This window comes from Ciconia boyciana, chromosome 8 (assembly GCF_034638445.1).
Source record: "Ciconia boyciana chromosome 8, ASM3463844v1, whole genome shotgun sequence".
Taxonomy (NCBI): Eukaryota; Metazoa; Chordata; class Aves; order Ciconiiformes; family Ciconiidae; genus Ciconia; species Ciconia boyciana.
The window spans coordinates 64,324,109-64,351,240 of record NC_132941.1 but is presented as its reverse complement, the minus strand read 5'-3'; the positions used below and the strand labels follow the sequence as shown (position 1 = coordinate 64,351,240).

Here is a 27,132-nt window from a genome sequence, read left to right as displayed (position 1 = left end):
CATTAACACATATTTTCTTGTCAAGTAATACCACATATGTCTCAACCGAATACAAATTTTACCAAGTAAAAAGGTGAGAGAGATCAGTTTGTCCCAGAAGTAACCTCACTGATCTCGGACGATGTTTCATCTCAGGATGATAGCAGGCTTGACAGTAAGAAATTCCTCTTTGAACAGAAATACCTTAATGAACCTAAACAATATATTCTGCAGAGAGATACAAGACTGGTTTTATTGCATTCCACCTCATCTTTTTGAAGATTTTTGAGGCCAAATAAGACCATTATAATAACCTAAAACTGACACGTACATAACACGGGCCACAAACCAGCAGTTCCAACACCAGGCTGATAACTTCTGGTTGAGCAAGAGCACATGCTGAAAAAAGATTTAAGGGTCTCCAATGGTGAAGAAGCAACCACAGCTTCACTTAAGTTCTCCCTTTTTCTTGTCAATTTTTTTCAAGAAAAACCGATTCATTTCTGTTTGAATTAATCCAGTTTCAGTTTTAAATCATTGCTTCTCTATGTCTTTGTGATTAAACTGAAAATCCTGTAATAGGAGATGCAGGTATCACCTCCGCATGCAGGGACATTGGGTTTGAATGAAAACACTTCTGGATCTAAGCTCTAACGGGTGAGTCAAAGGGCACTGGCTCAAAAAATTGTCAGATTAAAAAGAAATGGAAAAAGCATGAAAAGTTAAACAAAGAAGTAGAGAAGGGCTTTTTTTCCACCCACACCGTACAGACCCAAGGACTACACACACATCACAGTTCAGCAGCACCCCACCACTGAAGACAGAAAGCAAAAGCCGTAAGAAGGAACACGGACAAACTTGACCCACAGCACCGATATCGGTAAAGGAGGCAATGCTCCCGAGAGAGCTTCACGGGGGATCGTTTCTGATGGTGAAACAGAAACCACTGAACAAGATGTGGGTTTCAAATGAACAATGAAATCTCATCTGTGAAGAAATACTGATGAGAACAGTAACTTCCCACTTGCTTCTCACCAAAAAGGTTATGTAAATTTTTCTCTTAAACAGAGAAACTGGGTTGGTATCTTCATCCTTCTGTCCTAAATGATGACTTGGTTTTATTTGTGTTTAAAAAAACAAAAGAAAAATTAGTTTATGCATTGTAGTTTCCCTTTATCACAGAATTAACAATATACTGCCATTTTATCTCCACATTCCACACCTTCGTCTACATTACTCATATTTTAAAGTCAGTTTAAGGTAGTGTTATCTACCATTAACATATTACCCGTTTAATATTTTACCAGGTTACTATGTATTTTATTTCCTATTAACATACATAATCATTTAATCAACAACAATATTAAAACATTAAAATGTACATTTTAATTAAAGATATAAAAAGCATTACAGCAACTGACCAAGTTCAGGGTAGCGTATCTGCTAATACAAACCACAGTCAAGTGGCAAGTAGTCAAACAGTACACATGCTGACAGAAAATAGGATTTTAACAGTCCAGAGCAATTCCAGCTATACAACCCTAGAAGATGCAGGAAAGGATGAATACAGAGTCAAGACAAAAGAAAGAGGTGATTCTTCATGTATTCCAGTGCACTGCACAGCGTATAAATTGAACTCTTAAAACAAGCAATTATAATCAGACCACTTGCCAAATTTCAGATACATAATTACTCCCTTGTTTTCACCAAGAAAGATCTGCCCTACAGAAACACCTTTCAGACAATTTAGACCAAAAAAGCGAGACTATAAAATAAACACTTTTATTGCTATTAGAATAATCACAGATTTCCTAACCAGTATTTTTCTCTCTGCATTTTTTCATTATATGTTTTAAGAGCAAACTGCTTTTACCTTTTCCCATGTAAAACCCTGTCATCAGTTTGCCTTTTCCAGAACCAAATGGTTTGAACCACTTTAAAAGTACAGAAATATTTGGCTTGATTAACCTTAAGACTCATGTCTTCTCTGTCTGTTAAAGCCATTATTTTCACTCCCCGAGCTGCATTTAGCTTGGGAATGTTTTGTTATTAGTGGGAAACCAACTGAAGAGAACTATCCATGGAAGCGCTCCGAGATCCCGAAGCGGAGCGGGGCAGCGACCCTTTCACCGCTGTCATGCCCATCTGCAGCTCTCTGCAGTTGGACTTTGGCTTCACTCTCCTGAATCATCAGCTTCGTACTTTGCTGATGTAAACGCCGACGTAAATGCCTGTAATGCCAGACCAGGTACAAACAGGCTGAGCACCGGAGGCCCTGGCACCCGATCTGAAAACGGGCACAGGGCAAAGAGCTCAAATCTTGCAGAATATAAGCAGGAGGAAGAAGAACAAAAATTAAAGACAGAAAGGAAAATGGGGAAGTCCAAACATAAAGAAATTACACAAAGACAAGACCCTGGGTTTTGTTACGTTGGGTTTGGAAGGAAGAAGGGAACCTAAATAAAGGCCACCCTGAATATTAAAATAAAGGCGAAAGGTGCCTAAAACACCTACCAGATGTAAATCCCCAGTCCCAGAGCGGGTAACGGCCTAGAGCTGATCAGGCTTCAGGTTGGCCGCTAATTGATGGATCTCGGCCAACAAGTTTGGGAGCTCCTCTGCAGCACGCACTTGCCATATGGCAAGGATAGTTTCAGGTCATTAGAGAGTTATCTCCTTAGCTATAAACTCTCTTCTATTATGCTCTAATTAAGTTGTGTTGGTGGCTTAGTTAGGCTACCGAACGACTCTGAGAAGACGAATTTCAGTTATTATTGCTTATTTAACAACTAAGGGCATCGTTGAGGTTAAAATGTTTTGTATAAAATTTAAAGTGAGAGGATCTGTAAGTGAAAGCTATTTAAACAAATGAAATCGGGACATCTGGAAGATTTAACGCTGAAAGTTCCTTTCCTCAAGACAGCTTTTTTTTTCCTTCTCTCCTTAAACAAAACATTCTTAGTAATGGCTCAGCACTACTATTTCCTAATGCTTTCTTTTAATTGCCTTAAATCCACTGTCTCAGTGCTTGCTTTTTGAAAGACTGAACAGCTCCAGAGACGAGCTGTATTCCTCTGTGTGGCAGGAAGGTTAATTTTGTCCTTTGCAAATTCAGCAGATGTGTAAGCCATAGTCCTTTAATAATTATTTTCATATTAAATCTGTAACGTCAAACACATTTTGTTTACAATTCACAAGTGTATTTCATAAACAGTAACAGGAAAAAACCAAACACAAGCTAAACTACCTTATGAACAGATAAAACGTGTTAAACTTACCACAACATCTGACCTCATCTTTCCAAAAGTCTTGATTAAATGAGCATAGTGATAGTCCTCCATTTGCCTTAAAATGGCAGTCATGCACGCCACAAAACTCCCCTATCAAAAGCAAAAGTACAAACAAATCAATTATTTAAGATAGGGCAACGTAATACTTGCTATCAAAATGTAATATTGCCAGAGAGCACCACGTAATATACTGGATATAATTCTATCATTTAAATTCGTTAATGGCTATGCAAAATTCTGTCAAGAAAACAAAAAACATCTTGAAAAGTTTCTATTTCCAATTTCATGGTTTTATCACCATCTTCACTGAAGGTTTTGCAACATATTCTTCATATAAAAATTGCTGAGGCATTAAAGGCTTTAGAAGGTAATAAACACCACTCCTCAAAATATCACACAATATCAGGATTTGCATTTGGGAAGTCGATATTCTGCTCAAGGAAGAAATCTCTTACAAATCATTATATTGAGCATCACAGTTAAACCCCGTGTTCTAACTTCATTGAGCTGTATTTTCAGATACTGTGATGCTTAAAAAAACAAACCAAAACCAAACCCAACCCAATAACTTCCATAAAAACAGAACAGCAGGACGAAACACCTCTCTCTCAAACCACGGAAAAAGTAAAAGGTGCCAAAAAAAAGAGTTTAATCTTTCCTTCTGGCGCGTGAAAGTATCGTAGTAACAACTCAAACCCACTTCTACAGCGACTAGATGTTCCGATCCCACAGATGACTTCTCTGCTTGTCCATCCTCCTTCTCTGACTATCTGCTAAAAACCTGTTGACTGAGGATGGTAATAGCATCCACACCTTTTCTGGTCTTTAATGAAGAAAAAGATGTTGGAACAAACCAGCAGAACTGCTCCAAAAATAAATGATTCTATATATGGTTTGAGAAAATTGTAAATTCCCCTTTCTGTGCCATTTTCAAGGTCATCCTATGCCATGCACAGCCTGACAGAACACTCAGGAATTCGCTCTTATTTCTAAGCAAAGCACAGAGTTTTTATTGTTACCTGTAAGATCTGTATTACTTGCAACTTAAAATATTTATTTCTACATCAGTCCAAGTAATTGAGATCAAATGCAAAATGACACCAGGTTATCTGTGTGTGTTATGAGCCCTCTTATTTACAGTCTAATCCCCCGACCTCCACCAGATAAGCACTCCTTGAATTTGCTTTTCTCCTCTGTAATGGAGTTTAGATCTAAACTCCTACATAACTGATTTTGTCCAGGCGAGAGCATTATTTTTTCTACACGATGCAGAGGTACCTGACGAGAGTTCTTAGGCATATGCAAACGGCATGAATATGAAAGGGAAAGGCCACCCGAGCTGCTGTTCCATGACATCAAAAGAACTTTACCACAAACTATGACAAGACTAGAAGCTGTGGCTGTACAAAGATAATGTTTACTACTATGAAATGTAAATAAGACAGGATCATCCCCAAAATCTCAAAACGTTAATTGTCAAAACACCGTATAACAAGCACTCTACGTAACAGACACTGTAAAAGGGCTTATGCCTGCAAGAAAATATGCAATAGCCCATATTCAGTCCTATTTCCCCTAATGATGTCATCAATCAAAGTGATGTTTCATTGCTAGTCAGAATTATAAATTTTTTTAATTGGCTGCTTAAGACTAGGCTGCAGATGTAATTCAGTCCGTCGCTTCACGTAAGGTTCTGCAGGTGGTTCCTAAATGCTCAGGAGAGCTGAAGACGAACTTTGTTTTGCTCGTGGTATCTTTTTATAGACCCTCACTCACTCAAATAAGCTGTGAAGTCCATTGCTTTGCAAACACGTAAACATATCTTTACCTTCCTTCACATGAACACATCAACCCCCCATTTGCAAATGGTAATCCAGCAGGCAACGTACAGCCGCTCCTTCCTTCTAACAAAGTAGTTTCTATAACTGGCTAAGAGCTTTGATCACACTTCGGTGTTTATCTACCCGTTTGCTGAGTAATTTAAGTTAATATACATGGCTGCAACAGTCGCAAGATGAATCTCATACCTGAAGAAATTATCATGGCAACCTCGTATACAAAAAAAATGAACGTGGAGCAACTGTTAAACTTTGAAATGCATTTTAATATTCATTTTTAGACATAGAGGCAGCTAGAGGTGCGGATGAATTTGACTGCCATCTCCTCAGCATCTGCTGGTGACTCCTCTCCTCTCCTCTCCTCTCCTCTCCTCTCCTCTCCTCTCCTCTCCTCTCCTCTCCTCTCCTCTCCTCTCCTCTCCTCTCCTCTCCTCTCCTCTCCTCTCCTCTCCTCTCCTCTCCTCTCCTCTCCTCCAGCTGCTCGTGCACGAGTCCCCCTCCAACGTCCCTGGCTCCTACCAAGGGAGACCAACTAATTCGGGGGGAGCTGCTACGACTGTCCCCGCAAGCCAGGGAAAACGATGAGTCACTGAAGAGAGAGATAATTACAGAATATCTTCTTAATTAGCATGGTGAGAATCAGAAAGGACACGTGAAAGTTTAATGTCCGGTGGTTAAACACTCTGCTTCCACACGCACGTGTGAAAATAGGAAAGCTTGTCAAAAACCTGGAACGGTTGGTGGAGAAAAAAATAAATACAGAAAAATAAGGAAGCTTAGCAAATACAAATGAAACGGGAATACGATGGGGTTCTGTAGCGCGTTTAAGTTTTAGTTAAAGAAAATTACAGGAACTTGCTAAATGTTGTCGTATCAGCTTATGCTGAGCCCCAAAAGTGGTGCTGAGCAGAATGGTTCAGGGGCCTTGACAAATTAATCAACATTTTTTCCTGTTTCCCTGCATAAAACAATGATTCACGCTCATCTTAGTACTATCTTGGTAACAAATAACCTTTCCTTCTTTGATATAATATTGTTCCTTTAAGCCTCCGTTGCATTACACACGCAGACATCTCTGCTACAACATTTATCTTCAGATCCCCACCTGCTAAATAGTGGTTAAGCCCCTGCTGGTTAGGAAAATCTATTTAATATTAGAAAAAAGTACGCTACCAGTCATCTGCTTACTTTTCATTATTTTCTTTGCACTTAGTGAGGTATCATTTGCAGCCAGCATGCTCTTAATTACAATGTTAATAAAAATCTGTAATTGTTTATAGGCAATATTTGTAACTGTAGGTGTTTTTAATATGGTCTGTTAACTATTTAGCAATAGCTAACAACATTATTAAATTTTAATCTTGTTGATTTTTAATCTTGAGTTGGATTTGGAGACCACTGTCATCTTCTGCAGCATATACTTCAAGCAATACACAGGAAAAAAAAAACCAACTAATTCTCTAAAAAATCAATTTCAATTTTAACTGTAGGAGTAATTGCAAACCTACGTTTATACAGCAAGTACTGCAAGGGCAACACGGGGGGCTTGCCATTGCCCTGCGCAATTATTAGCTATTTATTCACTGCGATAGTGTCAAGGTTTATACCAAAAGCCCTTCACATTCTTCCTCGTTGCAAAGCTCAGAAATGAAGTAGTCACCCAGTGACTAAGATAATTACTCCACATCATACTAGAGAAGCGCATTTAATGCGTTTTGTAAGCAGTTTAATACAATTAATTTCTCTCCTGCCCAAAAGCAGAGGCGCTGGATTCAGTCTTTCTTTTCAAACCAGGTCCACTGAGGTAAGTGGGAATTTTGTATTCCCAAAGCAAAAGCATGGGACCCAGGGCATCCGCAAGCCTGTCCTAAGGGAGGCCAGACCCAGCTCCCACGCTGGTAACTCAGCTCCGTTAAAAGAAAAAAACAAGCCCAAACAAAACAAAAAACCAAAGCAGCTGATTCTTCTTTGGAAACAATGCACTATTATTCAGAAAATACATTTTGCGTTACAAAAAATGACCATGCAATTCTAAAATGTAAACTTATTTCTAATTCCTGTAAAATGCAGTTCTGAAGGAAAAGTTGAAGAGGTACATGAATGCTCAGAAAGTACTTATTTTCTTAATTATCTTTACAAGAAAATAATAAATGTTCAAATGGCCCTTTAACAGATACGGGTAGGGAAATTTTAATATCAAATAATCCCCACAAGTAAGACTAACACTGAAAAAATTCAGAATGAGAAGAGAATTCCCTGCAGGAGAGACAACACATGCCAATGCTTTTCTCCCGCAGGGGTAAACCAGCCTATTTTAAATAGTCTGTCCATCTTCTTTCAGGGAAATCTCTAAGTTGGAAATGTTAAGCTCTTTATGTATAGTGAGAAAATTTAAGATAAATCAAAACCGCACTAAGTGAAGGGATGTTTCATTATAATGTCCCTATTACCATGATCAGGAACAGATGAAAAAGCATAAAGTGCATTTATTTTTCAATAACATTTTCTTTACATGGCCTTAAAAGACTACACAGCTAAATAAATAAATGGATAAATAATAAAAAAAAAATAAAACCACCCCAAAACATTAGAATGACCTTCTCACTACATCGTGGCTTTCAGAACACTTTCATAGAATTTACTTAGTTGAAAAGGGTTTAAGTCCCTCACAATTACCAGACAGTTTGCAAGGATATAAAAAGGAAGTAAGTTTTCTCTTTGCTTATAACATGAACTCTATACATATTAGCAGCAAATCAAGAAATAAAAATCAGTTGTTATCATTCCTAGAAGCCGCGAATGAAATTGTCACCACTTCTGGACTCACAAGATAAAAATCCCCCTTTAAAATGCCCCACACTTCAACTTTTTGGTAGCTGCTGTTACGACCGCGGGCTGCCGCGGGAGCTTGCGCTGCCAGATGAGTTACCTCATTACTAAACGTAACATGCAATGTGTCTGCAACCAAGTTTGCTCACTTAAGCAAAATATTAGACGAGCTATGACACCAGCCCGGGAGCCGTTCCAGAGGAGGGCCACAAAAATGGTCAGAGGGCTGGAACACCTCTCCTGTGAGGACAGGCGGAGGGAGTTGGGGTTCTTCAGCCTGGAGAAGTGAAGGCTCCAGGGAGACCATCTTGAGGCCTTTCAATACTTCAAGTGGGCTTATAAGAAAGACGGGGAGAGGCTTTTTAGCAGGGCCTGTTGCGATAGGACAAGGGGTAATGGTTTTAAACTAAAAGAGGAGAGATTTAGACTAGATATAAGAAAGACATTTTTTACGCTGAGGGTGGTGAGACACTGGCCCAGGTTGCCCAGAGAGGCTGGAGATGCCCCATCCCTGGAAACACTCAAGGTCAGGTTGGATGGGGAACCGATCTAGTGGAAGATGTCCCTGCTCACGGCAGGGAGGGTGGACTAGATCATCTTTGGAGGTCCCTTCCAACCCAAACCATTCGATGATTCTATGACTACCCAAGATGGATACAGCAGAGGATCTCCCGGCATCTCTTGTTCTGAAGAATATTTTATATTGTATAATATATAATGACAGTGGCACACAGCTTACCATTAGCTGCCGGTTAAAAAGCGCCAGCTTAGATTCCTGGTCACATCACCGCAAGCATCAGTGAAAAGCACAGGATGAAGGTTAAGACCCAACAGCAAATACACCAAACCCAGGAATGGGGATCACTCTGTAGGAACGTAATTCAGCTCCCCAGGAGCAAAACGCCTCGTTTCTGCTCACGGGCTTTTTTCGGCGCTGGAGGGAGCACTGCGCCCAAGGACTCTCCGCTGGCCGGCGCGCGGCGGACGGGAGGCACAGCCATTGTTGTACTCTAGCAGCACGTAAAATGAGTTTGACACAGATTCCTTAAGCTTCTACCACCAGCATCTACCCGTGCCGTCATACGAGTAAGGACAGGAATCAAAACCAAAACAAAGCAAAACACCACTAAAGACACACACACATATATATATATATGTATGTATGTATATGTATATCTATATATATGTATATAAATTCATATGCATATTTCTCATAGTATTAAACCAAACATTTCTTTTCCTGTAATAGAAAATCTGACGGTAAATTCAGCAGCCCCTTTAGAGAGAAAGTCACTTCATGGATACAGCAGCAGAATGTAAACAACTGCAAAATGTTAACATTTATCACTTTTTTTCTTACTGAATATATGCTACTTCCCATTTCCTTAGGCCAAATCCTGCCTTCCCGAACACGAGTAAATGGAAGGAATAAAACATGCGAGTCTTTTTCCTTTGCGAAACAGAAGTTAACATTTGTAATAATGCGAGTGATAAACGTTTGCGTTTTCTTCCTGCTGCCACAAACGTTATTACAAAGGCATCTTCTTGAAAATGAAGCAAGATCCACTGAGGTATTTTCAGCTGGCAAACTGTGCTCTCAGAGCTCTTGGACGGGACGTGCCATCTCCTTCACCCGGTCGGATTTAAGCAGCTCAGTGCTTACCCAGTTTCTGCCTAGCAGAAACCCCATTTAGCTCAATCCGATTCAATGCAGGTCCATTCACAATTCAAAAGACTGATACGGAAGTTTACAGGTGAGTATTAGCTTATTTAGTCGTGCATAATTTGTTTTACCTCAAAACATATTTTACAGATCCAGATTTGATCTCTGACAGTTCAACCTCTATCAATCAATAGAAAACTTGTTTTAAAAGGAAATCCTTTACAGGACTTCAATGCTGATCACTGCATCCTGACCAGCTAAGCACTCTGGTTCCAAAACAGAAAATAATGTACATTTAGCTGATTTTCCTGAAAAGAGCACAAGGTCTAAGGAAATTTTCCATGTTCATAGGTGGGGTATGGAAGAATAGCATTTAGGTGTGCTAAGCTCGTCACTGGGATAATGATCTAGGCTATCGCAGGAACCTTAGGAGGCTTCTCCTCCAGCCAGCTGAAAGCAGGGCTGCTCCAGGGTTGGACCAGGCTGCTCAGAGCTTTACCCCGCTGGGTCTTGAAACCTCCAAGGGTGGAGATGGACTGCACCGAAGAGCCTGGCTCTGGCGTCTCGACAGCCTGGGGGGCTGCTGTTCGGTCCCCCCAAGCCTCCCTGAAGGCAGAGCAGAGCCATCCTGCTGCTGCAGAAGTCACAAGCTCCCAGCTTTCCCCAGCTTGGGGACCTCTCCTGCACTGTCAGGAGACCAGGATCTGCCAGCCCCTCTGCCCCGTGTGCTCACCCCTGCCCACGGCAGCGCAGTCCCACCCCTGCCTGCAGTTTCCAACCCCTTTGGTGCAAACTGCTGCATCCGTAAGCTCTTACAAACACCACAAATGAGGCATTTTACATAAAAGAGAAAATTGGAGAGAGGTCAGTTCCACGCTGAGCCCCTGCAGGAACTGCTTAGCACAACTCCTCCCTGGCAAAGCAGTAAGCAAAAATTTCCCGAGATACATTTTAAGTTGACAAAAGCTCCTGCAATTAACAAAATGACTTTGTGGATGGAAAATAAATACAACAAAGGTATGTTTTTCAGTTCATGTTTTACTGAAAAAACTAGTTTGAGGACTACAGAGAAAAAAAAGCCATACTGAAGTACCATAATTACGCATTTATTTGGGAAGGTGTTTTATTTGGAAAGGCTGGTTCTTAGCAAGAAGTCCTTGTCCAAAGGTTTCCAAACTTCTTTCAATTATCAATTTTAGAAGAAGTTGAAGAAGACCAAACCTGCAGCCACCGTCCCTCGTTTCGGAGGCAGCTCTGCGTTACTCTGCCCAGACGGACCCGCAGGCTCCCACTCCTTCCCAGCCTCGCTGAGTCCCAGCAAGGTGAAAATACTCAACCAGCTCCCCTTCGACACCTTGCCGTGCTGTAACACTGCGACGGGCTCTGATCTACTGCTTCTAAATGAATTCTGAATAAACAAAATCCGGATTAATGTTTCATTTGAAGGAAAATCCTATATTCCCAAACAGTGGGGGAAAACCAACAACAACCCTCTGAATCCAGGGAAACCTCTCTGGCAGGGACAGCAAAAAGGATCTTCACGCAGATCGAAAGCAGAACTCAAGATCACGATAGCTCAACTGAAGTTCATTTTGTAAAAGGCTTATTTATTAGAAACTTGATGATACGCACAATGAGAACATAAACAAAGCGTTCCCTGGTTTGAAAGCGCTTTGCACTAACTCTCGTAAAAGGCAAGCAAAAAATTAATGAGACATTTTAACAACACCATTTATCATTTTTCTAAGGCTCTTTTTCAAAGTCCATTTTAACCAAAAATGCTTCACTTTAAAAAGCTCTATACCATCTCAGTAATAACAGTATGCCCTTCAATTGAAATCACAGTGCTTAAGATTTCTGAAGGTCAGTCCATTTATTTTTGGTTTTCTAAATGCAATTGCTTTTCCCCACCTTTTTTCTCCCCCTGCTATACTAAAAATTATTTCACCTGAAAATCTAGAGAACTGCCCTCAATAAATCTGTTTCAGGTATCTTGGTTTACGCTTCTATTAATGCTAATAATAAAATTATAAATATAAGTAATAAAATACAGAAAACAACGGTATTTATGGGTATGGCCAGTATTCAAGCAGTAAAAAAAAAAAATGCTTTTAAAGAATTTTGCACACATGCAGCACTAAATACGGGACTAGAACCATTCTGGGATTTAGAATTACTTACTTTTATTGTAATTATCACTGGTTGGCACTCAAAGCCTCTCATACCACTTGTGTGACATCCGGACACGTCGGGAAGGACAAGGACAGAGACGCAGAACAAACAAGAGCCGGTGTGCCCCCGCATCAGTCCGGGTATGAGGAATGGTTTCCCCAGAGCCCCACGCAGAGGAGCAACCTTTGAGTAAGGCTTCAAAGATGCAAACTCACAGCAGAGCAGAGAGATGTGCACTGACATTTTTACACCACCTAAAAAGATAGAGGAATTTGGACCGGTACCACTTGGTTTAAGATTTACCCACTGTCCTCACATGCGTTTAATGATGTTTTGTCAGCTTTGCCGTTACAGCTCTAGGTGTAGAGGGTTACACCCGGGTTATTTAAGCGGTAACGGAGCTGACATTCCCATCAAGAGCGATCAGCAGCCTTCTTCCCCAGCGCGTGGCCAGGGAGCCTTTAACGCCACTACAGCACTCACCGCTCTACCCCCTTACTGCACGCACGGCGCTTTTGGGGGGCTACCGCGAGCGGCGATGAGCACCTCTGGGTGCCCCTTCCCACGGGACCCTCCGAGCCTTCTCCTTCCCGTGGGCTCCTCTTAGCTTCAGCCTCCGCTCTTCCTCCGTTTTGGTGGAAAAACATCGCTCTGACCCTCTTCCTTGACAATTCAACCCACCCTGTCGTTTAAAGACATCTCTCTGCAGAAAGATTTGGTTTGCCCCTTTCGATCTCTCTTGTAAACTGGACATTTCTTCCATATAATGCAACCTGACTGGAGATAGCCTATCTTCAAAGTTCACGCGCATACTGGAAATCCCTGCTGTCCAATTTAAGCCCCAATATGCTACTTATTTGGGGCCTGGAGTCAAGCTAAGTGAATGGACTAATTCACAAACACGTACATTCATTTGGTCTGTACTTTTCCAAAATCCTGACCACCTGTTGCAGCGTTTGGGGAATTACTCGTCCAAAAGCACCTCACGAAGGCCTCCACCTCTCCCGGTACCCAGCATCGAAGAGGAGCGACAGGTACGTGAAGCAACAGCCCACAGAAATGGGTGCACACTCGCACACGCGCAAACAGACAGTGCAATCATCTTGGTACAGACTTAACATGGGAATAACAAAGTTCCTGACACTAATATGAACCTCGAACTAACTGCCTTCCTCGCCCCAGGGAAAGCCTTTCATCTTGTTTATTTTAGATTCCCCAACACAAAATTACGTCTTACTTTCTTCACGTTATTGTTAGGAAGCTAATTTAACTATAATTATTATTATCATCCTCTGAAGCACTCTGAAAATGAAAGACATATCTGTTCTAGCACTCAGCGTTAGATAAATGACAAGGAAAAAAAGCTGAACTTTCTCTGGAGCAAACAGAAGTCACCGAAGAGCTAAAATAGAAACGAAGCTAGAGGATAATACGGCCGAGACGCAGACCCGTGCACAACCAGCGCAGGAGCGTGTCCTCTCCTTGCAGCATCCTCAAGGACCAGAGAAGTTTGGTTTTAACTGCGTCGGCACCAGCTACAGAGGCAACAAACGGGGCTCAGCACTGGCCCACTTGGTTGTAACTTGGTTGTAAGCAAGACTTACAACATCACCACGGGCAAGGAGATGCTCACAAAAGCTTGGCGGTCAGCCTCTTTCAGCATGGCAGGCTGTGGCCCTTGCAAGGCTACTGTACGGAGGCACAAGCAAAATATAGTTTACGGATCCTACACCACAAAACTTTACTCATAGCTGAACACATCTGTAAACCACAATGTTAGTTAATGCAACCAGAAGCACAATTTCACTTATCAAACATGACCAATGTTGAAAGCCATGTAAATAAACTGCAATCACGTTGATGCAGACCAGGCTAAATAATTTAAGTTTTGCAAATACAAGGAAAAGATAATTTAAGACAACTGCCATCCTATGTTAAGAATGACTACAGTGAAGTGATTTCAGTAACTGTGATAGCCTATGGGTATTATGGATATCGTCCCCGCAGCGGGCAAGTCACACTGCAGTAAGAGAGCACTATGACAAACCATGGGAATACTACGGGAAGATACAGGACCTTATAGATGAACCTGCTCTTCATACAAGACAGGTGACCCTGCCAGATGAATACACTTCTAAAAGCAACAGCCACTTTTAAGACAAATTATTCTACTTTTGGTGCTTCTCATTTGACTGTTGTGACATCAAATATTTAACAACTGGTTTATTGAGGGGCTCAGCAAGCTTGAAAGGAAGATCAGAAACATGTGCAATCAAAATTTAATTGATAGAAACACGCAGTTTAGATATCCTTGGCTTAAAAAGCAACTTGCAAGAAGAGGGCTCTTTGGGGACGCTTTTGCATTTTTTAACGAATTTCTACCTTTGGTGAGTAATCACATAAACCATCACACCATACCACTGGGGCCGTTCGGTTATGAAGTTTTTGGGACAGAGCAGACAGTGGATACGGGGAGGAGGTTTATGGGGAAGGCAGTCTCTGATGTTGTGCTGTGCTTCTCAGCTTTCAGTGCTGTAGAAGGTTACACAGTCCTTGCAGACAGGAATTACTGCAAGGCTCTCATCAGTGTTAAAAATAAAGACAGGGCTCTTTTCTCATTTGCATGTTATCAAAATGAAACCCCCGTTAGCCAATGTTCTCATTCCCTCCTCCCCAAAGAGTAGGAAAACTGATTAAACAGAGAAAGATAGCACTGCTGATAACAGTCTGGTCCTTTATTATGACTTTTCTAACTTAAGTTCAACTTTCTGTGATATTTCATAGCATAGTAGCAAAATTAGTAGTATTTCTACAAATCCATGTGCCATTATGGTAAATAAAAGAAATACAATTCCCAGACAGGTTGCATTTTAAGTTAGACTTTCTGTACCAATATTGATAGATAAGAAGAGCTGGAAAGATGAATACCTAGTAGTAGCAAACAGGGGATTTCACCCAAGAGAAACTGCTCTTCTCTGCCTACAGGGATATCCTCACCTTCCCTGCCTCTTCCCTTGGAATTTGGCTCCCAAATCACACCCGCACTCCTCCAGGACAGATGCAAGGACGGGGTCTGGAGGAGCACAGCTCCTGCTAATGCACGTACTGCAACTTTCATTCCTAAATTGGAATACGATTCTCCAGAGGAATGAGAAAACCCATTACTTCCAATACAGAGCCACAAAACCAGGAGCCCGGTGAGCAGATGCAGTTTGCACGGGGTCCCACGTGAGACCACCGCAGAGCTGTGAGCAGAGCTCTGCCGCCCGCCGAGTTACAACCATCGCAGGGTCCAGGCTTCCAGCTTCCACCTCTCCCGTGGGGACAGACGGGAACATCACCACCATTATCCTACGGGAACTGTCTACCGGAAAGTTTTCTCTTTGTCTGACGCATACGTAGGTTGTCTCTCGCGCTGGCAATCTCACTTCGTCTAGAATTACTTCAGCTTGTTATATTTTGTACAATGTGTGCAAGGTTTGCCAGGAGCAGAGGAAAAACTCGGCAGTGTTTCCTTTCAGACAATGAAAAGCAAGAAGTTCAGATTTAAATATTTTCCTACAGGCAGTATGGGAGGCTATCTACAGATATTGAGAGAAGCAGCCACATCTATATTTCATAAAGATACACTATCAAGGAACACAGACCTATTTAGCTCTTTGCATTTAATTAAAGGAAACAGGGAAGGACTCATCTGCAGAACCTGAAAATGATAATATGTGAGTTGCGTCTCCTAGAATGACACAGTTCTTCCCCGTAACATTATTAAATTTGAATTTTATTTCTTATTAAACTCAGAGTAACTCAGAATACTTTGGGGGATTCTTTCAGACAACCTAATGCTAAACAACGCACAGTATCAAGAAGAGCTTCAAAGCTCAAAGATACTTCATGAAAAGAATATGAAATCAGTCTATAATACGCAATCTAAGCAAAAAGAGCTGAACATTTCTATTGTGGAAAACTAAATTAAATAAAACTCTTTTTTATTACTATTTGGAACGATGACCAAAAAGTTCAATGTAATATGCTCCATTGGGATGCTACTGATAAATAGGTCTTTATCCTCTTCCTACTGCAGTACCTAAACTCAGCAGAAACCCAACACCAGCAGGACCAAAGGAGACTATCGGCTAGCTTAAGGACAAACTGGGCTTTTTTTTCTGATTTGGGGCCAACCACAACATTCAACAGCACAAAAGGAAACACGGAGCTCCCGGCAGGAGCACAACAGAGCCCGCGTGGGACCACAAAGCCCGAGCTGTGCAACCCTCTACCGGACCTGCCCCGTTTTTGGGTAGGTGCGGGGACACCTCTGCCGCGCCGTTAAGGCCAAAGGAGCCAAGCTTCCCTTCGGGAGCAGGAGGCGGCGCGGAAAAATATGGCAGCAGACGTCATGAAGACAACAGCACTTACTCGGCTATGGGCACAGAGGGCACGGGAGGCGATCTCTGCTTTCAACCCCTCCTGACAATTCTCAGGGTAAGAATAAACAGTAAATGGGAGCAGAGCTAACTCATGTAAATAAAAAAGATGAATTCAAAAAGCATTAAATGGAAAGACATTTCTTTAAAAAAGTATTTAGAATACATGAAAAGCATGATGACTTAAAGAACTAATCGGCTGGAATAATTAAAATTTGAAAAGCTTATGTTAAGAAAGCCGAACCACAGAACAGAAGCAAGCAACCGGCGAGCACCTGCGCATACATCTTTTTGAAGTAATTAGTCCAGGTCATGACCACAGGATTTTCTTCTGCACGCACACAGATTTTTATTTGTATCTTTAAATTCAGTTTACTCCATTTATTTCAGATGAATAACATATACTTGGAAGTTAAGAAACAAACTAAAAATCTTGAAACCGGGACATCTCATTTCCCTTTTCCATTCCACGGAAAAGCCAAGATGTGGGACTCGACTTCCCCGCTCCCGAAGGACAGAGCTCACCCGCACCCAGCGACCACCCGGTGACAGGCAGGTACCCCGGCACCCAAAAGCAGCACCCCAGGGTCTGCGCAGGGCCCCCCCCCGCACGTTAGCCCGGCATGGCAGCAATAAGCCCAGGGCCAAGAGGGAATATTTGCTCGTAAAGCTCTACTGGTTCCAGATGAAGCTAATTCAGGTTTATCTGTGCTTGCAGGCTTACCAAAACCCGCCTAAAACATTTTAGGGGAATACCTTCTGTATTGAATAACTCACTATGACTAAAGTGCAAAACGTGTTCTGATAATTTTCCTTCTGATAGCCAACACACTCAATATATTCAAGTAATAACAAAGCATTTTTAAGTGTTGGTTTTCCACCACTGAAATAAATTTCAATTTATAATTGAATTTCATGGTCCTTCCACTGCTGTCTTGGCAGAAATCATAAGGGAAAAAAGTATATCCCCTCACAAATAAGGCGTCGTTTATCATTTTCTAACACAATAACACTTAAACATTAGGATTAGATGTATATTCAGCTATGTAATTGCTTTCACATACATACAGCCCGTGCACGTGGTTAACAAAAGCAACTTAAGTCGAGAGACCTTTTTAAATTACATACCCGCACCTAAATGAGAATTAATCTCTCTTTGAAAAAGCAATTAAAATTAAATCCAAAACAAGATTAAAATCAGTGACTTAAACCGTTCCAAAGTAAAAAAATCAACGTCTCTGGCTGCAGGGGCGGCAGAGGAAGAGGCGCGGGCACTGCCAGCCCGCAGAGGGAGGCCAGGCTCCCGAGAACCACAGAATCACAGAACCGTATAGGTTGGAAAAGACCTTTAAGATCATCGAGCCCGACCATAAACCTAAGACTCCCAAGCCCCGCACTACGCCATGTCCGGAAGGCGCGGGGAAGGGGCTGCGTGCCCCCGGGGCCCAGCTCTCGCAGGCTGCCTCCTTCCTACGCCACGCGGGGCCAACGTACACGAACATCCCGGGATGCACGCTCCTTTCTCCTTTTTTCCTCCCAAACCGCCAGCTGAGCAGTTACAACGGGACTAAGCAGAACCTCTCTTACTTTTTCTGATGTTCGGCTCCTTGCCTGCTCACCCGGGCTTTCCCAACCCAGTCCTGGAGGCCTAGGGCTTCTCTGCCGAGGTGAAGGACATTCAAACCAGTACAACTGAGGCATGTATTTGATGTATATTCAAAATATATAAGAAATATTAAGAAAGAGTAAGCAAAACTAAAACCAGTGCACGGGCTAAAGCGAAAGCTATATGGAATGAATTTAATTTAGCAACGCTGCCTCCCCTGCCATCTTTAATTCAGCCATTTAATTAAAATTTTCATGATAATCCACATATCTATGCGCATAACACTTCTTCATGTGGCTGTACCGCGACAACAAAGCTGAGGGCAGAAAAAAACCCGTGTAGTTCTTTACACCGCAGCCTGCAAGTTGTCCCAGCTCACGGAAGCCAGCAGTGACAGAGCGACCTGCGCCATGCGAGCACCCCGCTCACCCCTTCTCGGGGCAGAGGAGGTGGTAACCAGGCCGAAAATGGGCTGCAGCTTTCTATTTTTAGACTTGCGTTTGAGTCCGGTTCCATTTTTCTTCTCGTATATACTCATGAGATGTTACTGAAAACCGTGGGTCTGCTTCTCTTCCCTTCTTTGCACACTCCCCGATCCCAGCGGATCCAGCGCTGGATTACCAGCTCTGCGTACCTCGTATAAATACTGCCGATATTTTGGTCGTTAAGCCCGTGAAAGAACAGCTGGAAGTCAGAACTGATGCGCTTGGACCAAGGCTAAGACAGCTCAGACGTTCAAACAGCGGGGAAAAAACAACAACAAAGTCCGTGGATAAAAGCACTGAGCTTGTAAATGTTGGAGAGGAAAGTTTGAGGACTACCTCCTTAGGAAGGCTAGCAAAATGGAGACCAGGGAAAGCACCCTTGAAAGGAAAGAGTAAGAGATTCTCACTGGAAGAGTTTCACTACCAAGATGGAAAACATTAGATGTCTGAAGATGCATTCAACTCATGCACGTGTATACAGCTGTCCGGTCCCCAAGTCCATTCAAAGACAAAAATGAGCTTTCGTTTAGAACATTTTTCTCTACACTGAATGCTAAAGATTCACTTCATATTGCCATAGAAATCTCAAGGGATGCAGAGAAAGAGGGAGACACAAATCATACTTTTCCTGCCTTGGCATGCTCAGATCGGTGCAAAACATTGCACGGCCTTCACTTGTTCAAAAAAGTGCAAGCTTATTTTTTTCTTCAGATCTTTTTTAAGTAATTCTCAAAAAGTAAATTGCAAACAGGATCAGCAAAATTAGCCCACTCAAGTGTACTGGTAAAAAAAGGCTTATCTATTGAAAACCCTCCGTTCCCAAATCACAAACATGCCCACTTCAGTCCTACGAAACCCTGGATTATTTTGGAAAGCTTGAACCATGTTAGTGTTTGGATATCAGTAATATTTTTGAAGTGGATTAATTTATTTCTTTGCAAGGAACAATCCTGAAAACACAGATGGACGCTAAAGCTGTGGGAGTGGGAGGACGGTACTGCGAGATCGCCTCTCCTGTACTTGAACCCCACGGTTTATCCAAATTAACCATGGATCATTATAGGAAGCTGGGGTAATTTTGTTATTTTCCTGAGAAAAGTTATTGGTTTTTATGTTCCACTAAAAACACTATTCAATTTGGTATACCAACATAACCAATTTCTTCATGACACAGATACGAGCATGTTTACCATCCACTGTCTTTTCCAGTAGTTAAAAAGAACAGAACTACCATACATTAAAATATCACAGAATACCAATATGGCACTATATTTCTATATGATACAATACTACTGAGATATACTAAAAACACGAAAAACAGGAGAAGAGAAAATACCCGAGAGATCGCAAATATCCCAGTTAATCCCAGGGCCTGTCTTTAGGTCTCAAAACATAAGTGCAATGTTTTATTCCTATTTGAATGCAACAGAATCATTATTTTGAAAGTATTTTTCCTGACATAATGTCCATACATTTCATACCATCAGAACTACCTCCTTTTGGGGCCTAACATTTTAAACCACAGCTGAAAAATAAACCAACCCTGAGTTGGCAGAGCCTACAACACTCAACCCACTCTTGACATTTGGCAAAAATAAGTCTTGAAAACAGTAAGTACCTTCTATGGGTATGGCTGAAAAATACTCATTATCTGTCGAGAAGGTAAATTTAAGGGTTTAAAAAAAAAAAAAACAAAACCCAACCAAAAAAGAGTGCTTTAAAAATACCTTAGAAAAACTACTTAGAGTAAGACAAAATGTCTTTCAGGGCTAAGGAGGCAGACCTGATTAAGTCTATTCCTATAAGTAACTGTGAGGTATACGGACAATTTCTGCATAAAGAGAGTACAAACATTACCCAAAGTCATTAACTGGTAGGCAGGAATTAATAAGTTTACAATTCAAGCCAAGTGATAACTATGCATAAATAAAAGGAAAATACTCATTGCATCCCTGTGAATTATTAAAACTTTTGTTGTTGTTGTTCCTTATTAAATGGAAAAATTAATGTGTACAAGTATTCTGCTTTTTCCCATTACTGGGGTTTTTCTAGCCAGGAAGCTTCACCTTGTAATTTTTGCTAACAATACCTAAAATTAAAAAGTTTTCATAAAAAACCCACAAAAATGAAACCCCAAGCCCCAAAAACAAAAAAGGAAGAGATTTTTCAAGTTCAGCTCCGTTTAATTGAAATATTATGAAAAACATCACCTCATAAATTAAACTAAATGAGCTCCTGTGGAATATACTGACAAGAGCAAGGACACGATCCCTCGCTAATTCTTTTGTTAAAGGACAGAGGCACCTGCAAAAACCGTAGAGATCTGTGAAAACACAGAAGCAGCCCCAAGAGAAACCCCAGCCCTCCACGGGAAGGGGGGAGGCTGCGGCTCTCGCAGGACGGCCCCGCAGCCCCAGGTCCAGGCAAGGCAGCCCCCCCTTCCTCCAGGAAACTCGCCAAGCACGTGCGACTAACTCCTCCTTTCTCCCCTCCGCTTAGAACCGGTGTCCCTCGTCTCGGCCAACAAAAATGTCCGAGACGTGATGTGTCAGCTTACAGCAGGCCACTTGCTGTCCATTTAGCATCACCTTCAGTCCCTAGAAGTTTTCCCACAGGCTATCAAGCCCCTTATTTAGATAATCAATTGCTGCAGAGCCTATCTGTCATCTGGTAATTGATGTGAAATAACAAAAATTATACACCAAAACAAACCTCATTAGCTCATCATCCCAGCTCATCACCCCGAGTAAAAACTTCAAATAAAGTTCCAGTGATGTTTACCACTACTCTTCAATGAAATATTTGATTTATATCATCTCACAGAGAAGTAAAACTGAATTCAGTAAATACATACGGCCTCCACAGCTCGAGAGGGACAGAATAGATTGCAGAAGGTACAGGGAAGGGCAACCAAAATGACAGCCTGGAGAAGAGAAGGCTCTGGGGAGACCTTCTTGCGGCCTTTCAATACTTCAAGGGGGGCTTATAAGAAAGACGGAGAGACGTTTTAACAGGGCCTGTAGTGACAGGACAAGGGGTAGTGGTTTTCAACTGGAAGAGGGTGGATTTAGATTAGATATAAGGCAGAAATTCTTTACGATGAGGGTGGTGAGACACTGGGACAGGTTGGATGCCCCATCATAGGAAGTCTTCAAGGCCAGGCTGGACGGGGCTTTGAGCAACCTGATCTAGTGAAAGATGTCCCCTGCTCACATGGCAGGGGGGTTGGCCTAGATGACTCTCAAAAGGTCCCTTCCAACCTGAACCATTCTGTGATTCTATGACAAGGGGATGGAGAAGCTGCCTCCTGAGAAGGGGCCACAAAGCCCCAGATGCTTCCAAGAAGGCAGAGGGGGGATTTACATGGCTGAGGTTTACAAATTCACAGAGGTGGTAGATGAAATGAGTGCACAGCTGTTATTCACAAAGTTCGCAGTATTAGAACCAGGAGGCAGCTGCTGAAACTAATAGGAGATGAATTTCAAGCAAATATGAGATGGTAGTTTTAATTTAGGCATTTATTTTTTAAATGCAGTGAGTGATGGAAGTTGTGGCTACAGAAGTTGCGGAGGCAGGCAGCAAAAGCAGGTCCAGCAAGGGACTGCACAAATTCTGTGACAAGATGGTCTGATGGCTGAGTTTGTTTGGAGACAAGAATTATTCCAGCTCCCCATCCAACACTGTTCCCCATCAAGGCTTGGACAGAAGGGGAGGCAAGGGCGCAGAGAAGGTAAGGATGTGGAGACACTCGAGGAAGCACCGCAATATTCTAAAAAATATAAACTTATTTCTAGGTTTTCAGAGATTTCAGAGTTATAAGCATGCAGGACTTCCCAGAAAACTTACTCAATCACATCCCCATCCCTTCCCAAAGCCCACCTGCCACGACCACGAAACCTGCACATCTACCACCAGTTGGAACAGGCTGCCCAGGGAAGTGGTGGAGTCCCCATCCCTGGAGGTATTTAAAAGACCTGTAGACGTGGTGCTTAGGGACACGGTGTAGTGGTGGACTTGGCGGTGCTAGGTTAACGGTTGGACTCGATGATCTTAGAGGTCTTTTCCAACCTAAATGATACTATGAGTCTATGAGTCTCCGTCCCCCAGCGCAGTCTTCTCCGGCAGAGCAGCCCCTCTCAGAGCCGGCCGAGGTACCAAACGCAATGCAAAAGTCTGTTGAGCCCATTAGCCACCTCTGCCTACAAACCTTGCCTTGACGGCCAGGGCTGCAGCCATCTGCCCTTCACCGTGGCTGCTGGGCTTCTCCTGCCTTCACCCGCCCCAGCAGACACAGCTCGCCCTCTTCCCTGAGAGCCACTGTATCATGGGGCTCCACCACCACACGGACTGGCACCCCTCTGACTTAAAGCATGTGCTAATTATGCTCCTCAACTGCTGCTAAGTATTAATATTTAAAGTACTGAACTTGTTTAAAAATTGAAGAAAATCAAAATGTGGTGCTACTTTGAATGGGTTTTAATATATTATATATATCCCGGAGATCATGTTTTATAAAGGACAGAGCCATTTTATTGTACTGTATTTTGAAGAGCCACAGACTCAGCATTAAGAAGGACTTCACTTAGCCTCTGCTGTCAGTTGTAAACTCATTTAATGTCACTATCAGGTTTCCCCTATTTACCATCAGACTGCTGCATAACACAACTTATTTAAATATTTTGTGCTTTTAGGATTTTCAGACTTTTAAAAATAACTTCTTATATTCCTTTCTTAAGGTAAAACTTAGTCCCATACATTTTAATACATGAAAGAATTAAGTCTTTGCACAGTCAATCACAAATTTAGCATACCCTTATTTGCAAATGCTTAAATTGCCAGGTTATTTCATTTTTAAAAAATAAATTAAAAATGAGCTGGAGCGCTGGCACTACTCGAAGCTTAACATATTATTTTTCTATACAAATATTTGACATCAGTATGAGCAACAATATAGATATGAATATTTTGCTCAGCCTAAGTTCTTTCAAGTCTTCTAATGTGATGCGCTACTATCGGATACTGTATTACCAAAGTGAGGTTTCCAACAGTTTCCAACCATTTTTGGATTAAAAAAAGAAGTTACTGTTTTGGTTTGATTTTTTTAAGAAATGCTGGACTATGGAGGTGTGTTACTACGCTAGTTGGCAAGCCACACGATGACATGAACATTTCAACTACTGTTTTTCAGAAATATACAGTGGATACAAAAATATGTTTAAACAAATCCCAGGTAAGACCCTGCTGTTTAATTATTCATTCTGCAGTAAGACATTGTGCGAGAAAGGCCATACTGACCAGGACCATATAGAAGTTTTGCCTTCCCAGAGCAGCGAACGGGCTGTGAAATTTTCTTTTTTAAATTTGTATAGCACTTTTTAGAATTTGTGCTGGCCATCACATTCATACCACTAGACCTTTTCAACACGCCCATCGTTAAACAAGGGAGTAGAAGCTCTTAATTGCGAGCATGTGGCTAAAGGTTTGGGGTGCCCGTGATGCCCCAGCCTGCTTCTTTATATCCCTTTTCCTTCCCTGGCATCATTTCTTCTGCCATGTATCAAAACTACTGACGGCAATTTTATTTTGGTGCCTGCATATGGATTTTAGAAACTACACAAAAGAGTTCATTTCTGAACATTATGGCCAAAAGACTTAATTTTGTTTTAGACTCAGAGCACTGACAGAAATGGCGTGTTCAATTTACTTCTGACCATTTGCACTGTTCCCTTTTCTCTCTCTTACACAATTTAGTATGATTTTCATTTTTCACTTGTTTCATACATTTTATTTTAGCTGTTTTTTTCTATTAAGTATTATGCATTAGCACCAGACTGCTGTCTGGGCTTCTAACTTCAAGGCAACATGTAAAAGCACATAAAAGCCTGTATTTTTATGCTATATTCAAATTTTAAATAGTTCAATATTTCAATCGGGAAAACCTTACTGAGGGTTTGGGAGTTTACATTACCTTACAACACTTAATGGTTCTCCAGTTCGACCGAAAAATTGCATCGAACCCTCCTTCTAATGAACTCAATGTTGTGTAAATAATATATTATTCCACCAAAGAGCAAACACGAAGCAGATTAAAGCACCCCCATTATTTATTACATTTGCCTTTCTTTTGTCCATAACTAGAATTCTAAGATAGAATTCATGCTCGTCCCAGATTTCATTAGGTGCTTAAATCTGAAACCATTTGTTTGAAGGCAATCAAAAGTATGATCAGATTTTTTGGTTTTTATTTTTAAACAGGGCAGATTTTCTCTCTTTGCCATAAAGCCGTTGAAATCCCTGGGATTTGAGAGATTTTGAAAGATGGGGACAAACTTTTTAGTAGAGCCTGTAGCGATAGGGCAAGGGGTAATGGTTTTAAACCAAAAGAGGGCAGATTCAGACTAGATATAAGGAAGGAATTTTTTACGCTGAGGGTGGTGAGACACTGGCCCAGGTTGCCCAGAGAGGCTGGAGATGCCCCATCCCTGGAAACATTCAAGGTCAGGTTGGACGGGGCTCTGAGCAACCCGATCTAGTGGAAGATGTCCCTGCTCATGGCAGGGGGCTTGGACTAGGTGACCTTTAAAGGTGCCTCCCAACGCAAACCATTCAATGATTCTATGAAAAGGTAATAAAATAAACAAGACAAAACAAAATATTAAAAAAGTTGGCATAATATCCCTTTAAAAAATTTTACCCACTCTTACAGTTTCTCAAGACATCTTAATAAGAATGTAATTCCACATTTGCTCTTACTGAACAAATCAAACATGGTGATTTATTATTCAGATGGGCACAAAGGATTTCTGAAATGCAAAAAGAAGGGCTATAAAAGCACAAATCATCAGTAATGACGACAAGCTAAACTGCCTTTCAAATATGAACAAAATGCAGCCATTTAGGGTATCATACATCATGGTCTCCCAGACCCTCATTTATTTTCTAACTGTACAGCCTGCATGATAATGTAACCAGTGCAGAATTCTGCATCTATTGAGAACATCTTTATTAGGCAAGTGATTCCACAGCTCGTACACACCACAAGAGACTAGTTCATAATCCCCATCCTTAGAATAAGAAACAAGCATTTTCCAATCATCAGTTTAGCTCCCTTCCCAAAAACATTTGTATACTGCAAATGAACTTTTCCGAACTATAAACGCGGTGAAAATACGAAAAAAGCCTACTATCCCAATAAAATTAGGACTTCTTTCTTGGTATGAATGATAAACTAACATCCACAGCAATTTGCATGCCTAATGAGACAGCATTCAACTGGAACTCAAAATCTCAGCTTTAGCTGGTAAGACCTGCTGTTATATTTTTCTTCCAATAGGCTGTACAAAGGGAAATTCAGAGAAAGGTCTAAATCCTGCTCATACTTATACCAACAAAGTACAGAAATAACTATCATAGCTAATGAGGTTACTTGAATATTTTAGCTGCACGCAGGTATTATGGGTATTATACACATAATCTTAAATCCACTTTATCTTCAAAACGTCCCCCCAAGTTAACAGATGTGCAATTACTCGCACTTTACAGATAAAGAACAGACATCAGCATAGCCTCAAATGAATTGTCCAAGCTCATGGAAAAAACTTATCATGGAGCAAGGCACTAAATTAAATCTCTCAAATTTCTGCCTAACATGACTCCGAAAGACCTTATTTCTTTGTCATCACAGCCAAGCAGATTATATCCTTCCTCAAAGCAAGGAGCACCTCTGAGGATTTGATTGCATGAGGACCTGTTTGAAATTCAAGCCAAGTTTGCATTCACCTCAGCTGGAGGAGAGGAGCATATTTAACGTTCCTCCATTTTTCTTCCAATGGCAGGCTCAAGTAAATAAATAAATAACAGATTTAGCATAGAAAGCCAAGCAGCTACCATATAAAAGCATGAAAATAACGACCTATTTAATGTGAATGAAGATTCAGCAATGTGAAAATACTTGCTTTTAGCAAAGACAGAACGATAGCATTGGTCCCAAACGACTACAGAGAGAAAAGGCACATCATCATCCGCGCCTCCGTGTTTCAAATCAAGTAAACTTCACTCTTCTTTACCTAAAAAGGATACGGTAAGGTTCTGCGACAAATTAGGCTAGTCCTAAACAATTGCATATATCCCAAGTAACCTAGCTCATGTATTTAGTGTCAGGACTTAAATTAGTCCTCCTAATAAAAGTTACTTAACCTATATCCAATAGCAGGCCCTACAGGAAAGGTACCGAGCAGTAACACTCTCCCGACACCGAGACGACGTCAGCGGCGCGGCGTGGCGACCCTAACCCTTCGGCTGGGGTTGGCTCAGGGACGGCGCCGGCACCAGCCCATCATCCACCCGGTGCGCTGGCACCAGCGCTTGCCTTGGCTTTTCCCTACTGATGGAACCCTGAACTCATTCCTGAACCCGCTCCTCAGTGTACGGTACGCATTGAAAACTAGGGTAAGTTTAAATACCAGCTTTCACGCTGATTTTGAAAATGACTCTGGTGTTGGTTATCATCTTCCCCATGCTGGCGTTAGCTGAAACACCTGGCAGATAACTCGCGCTCTGGCTGCCACATGCTTTTCCCTGAGCTGGATTTGAGCTTGTTTCCTCAAGGACTGAAAAGAACTTCATAGACTGTTCCAGAAAATTACATTTTAGCATTACACCGTAGGACCCGCACGTTCTAGCGGAGCATAATCATCCAAAACACCTGCTCAACACACACATCTCCCCGGGGCACAGCGTTCACCGTGAGCGCTCCTCTAGCCAAAACCCCTGCAGCTGCAATGAGCACGAGGAGGACGTGCCCCGGCGCTGCCAGGCAGGAGGACAGGGGCTGACACTCCCACGCC

At 41.7% G+C, this 27,132-nt stretch overlaps 1 protein-coding gene across 3 annotated transcripts in view; it reads right to left on the bottom strand.

Annotated features, from left to right (window-relative positions):
* Positions 1 to 27,132, bottom strand: part of DOCK1 (dedicator of cytokinesis 1) — a 323,303-nt gene that overhangs the window by 133,985 nt on the left and 162,186 nt on the right. For all 3 annotated transcript variants that reach the window (XM_072871685.1, XM_072871686.1, XM_072871687.1), the window contains one exon: positions 3,258 to 3,359. In XM_072871685.1, coding sequence (XP_072727786.1) covers positions 3,258 to 3,359 — 102 coding nt within the window. The remainder of the gene's footprint in view (positions 1 to 3,257; positions 3,360 to 27,132) is intronic.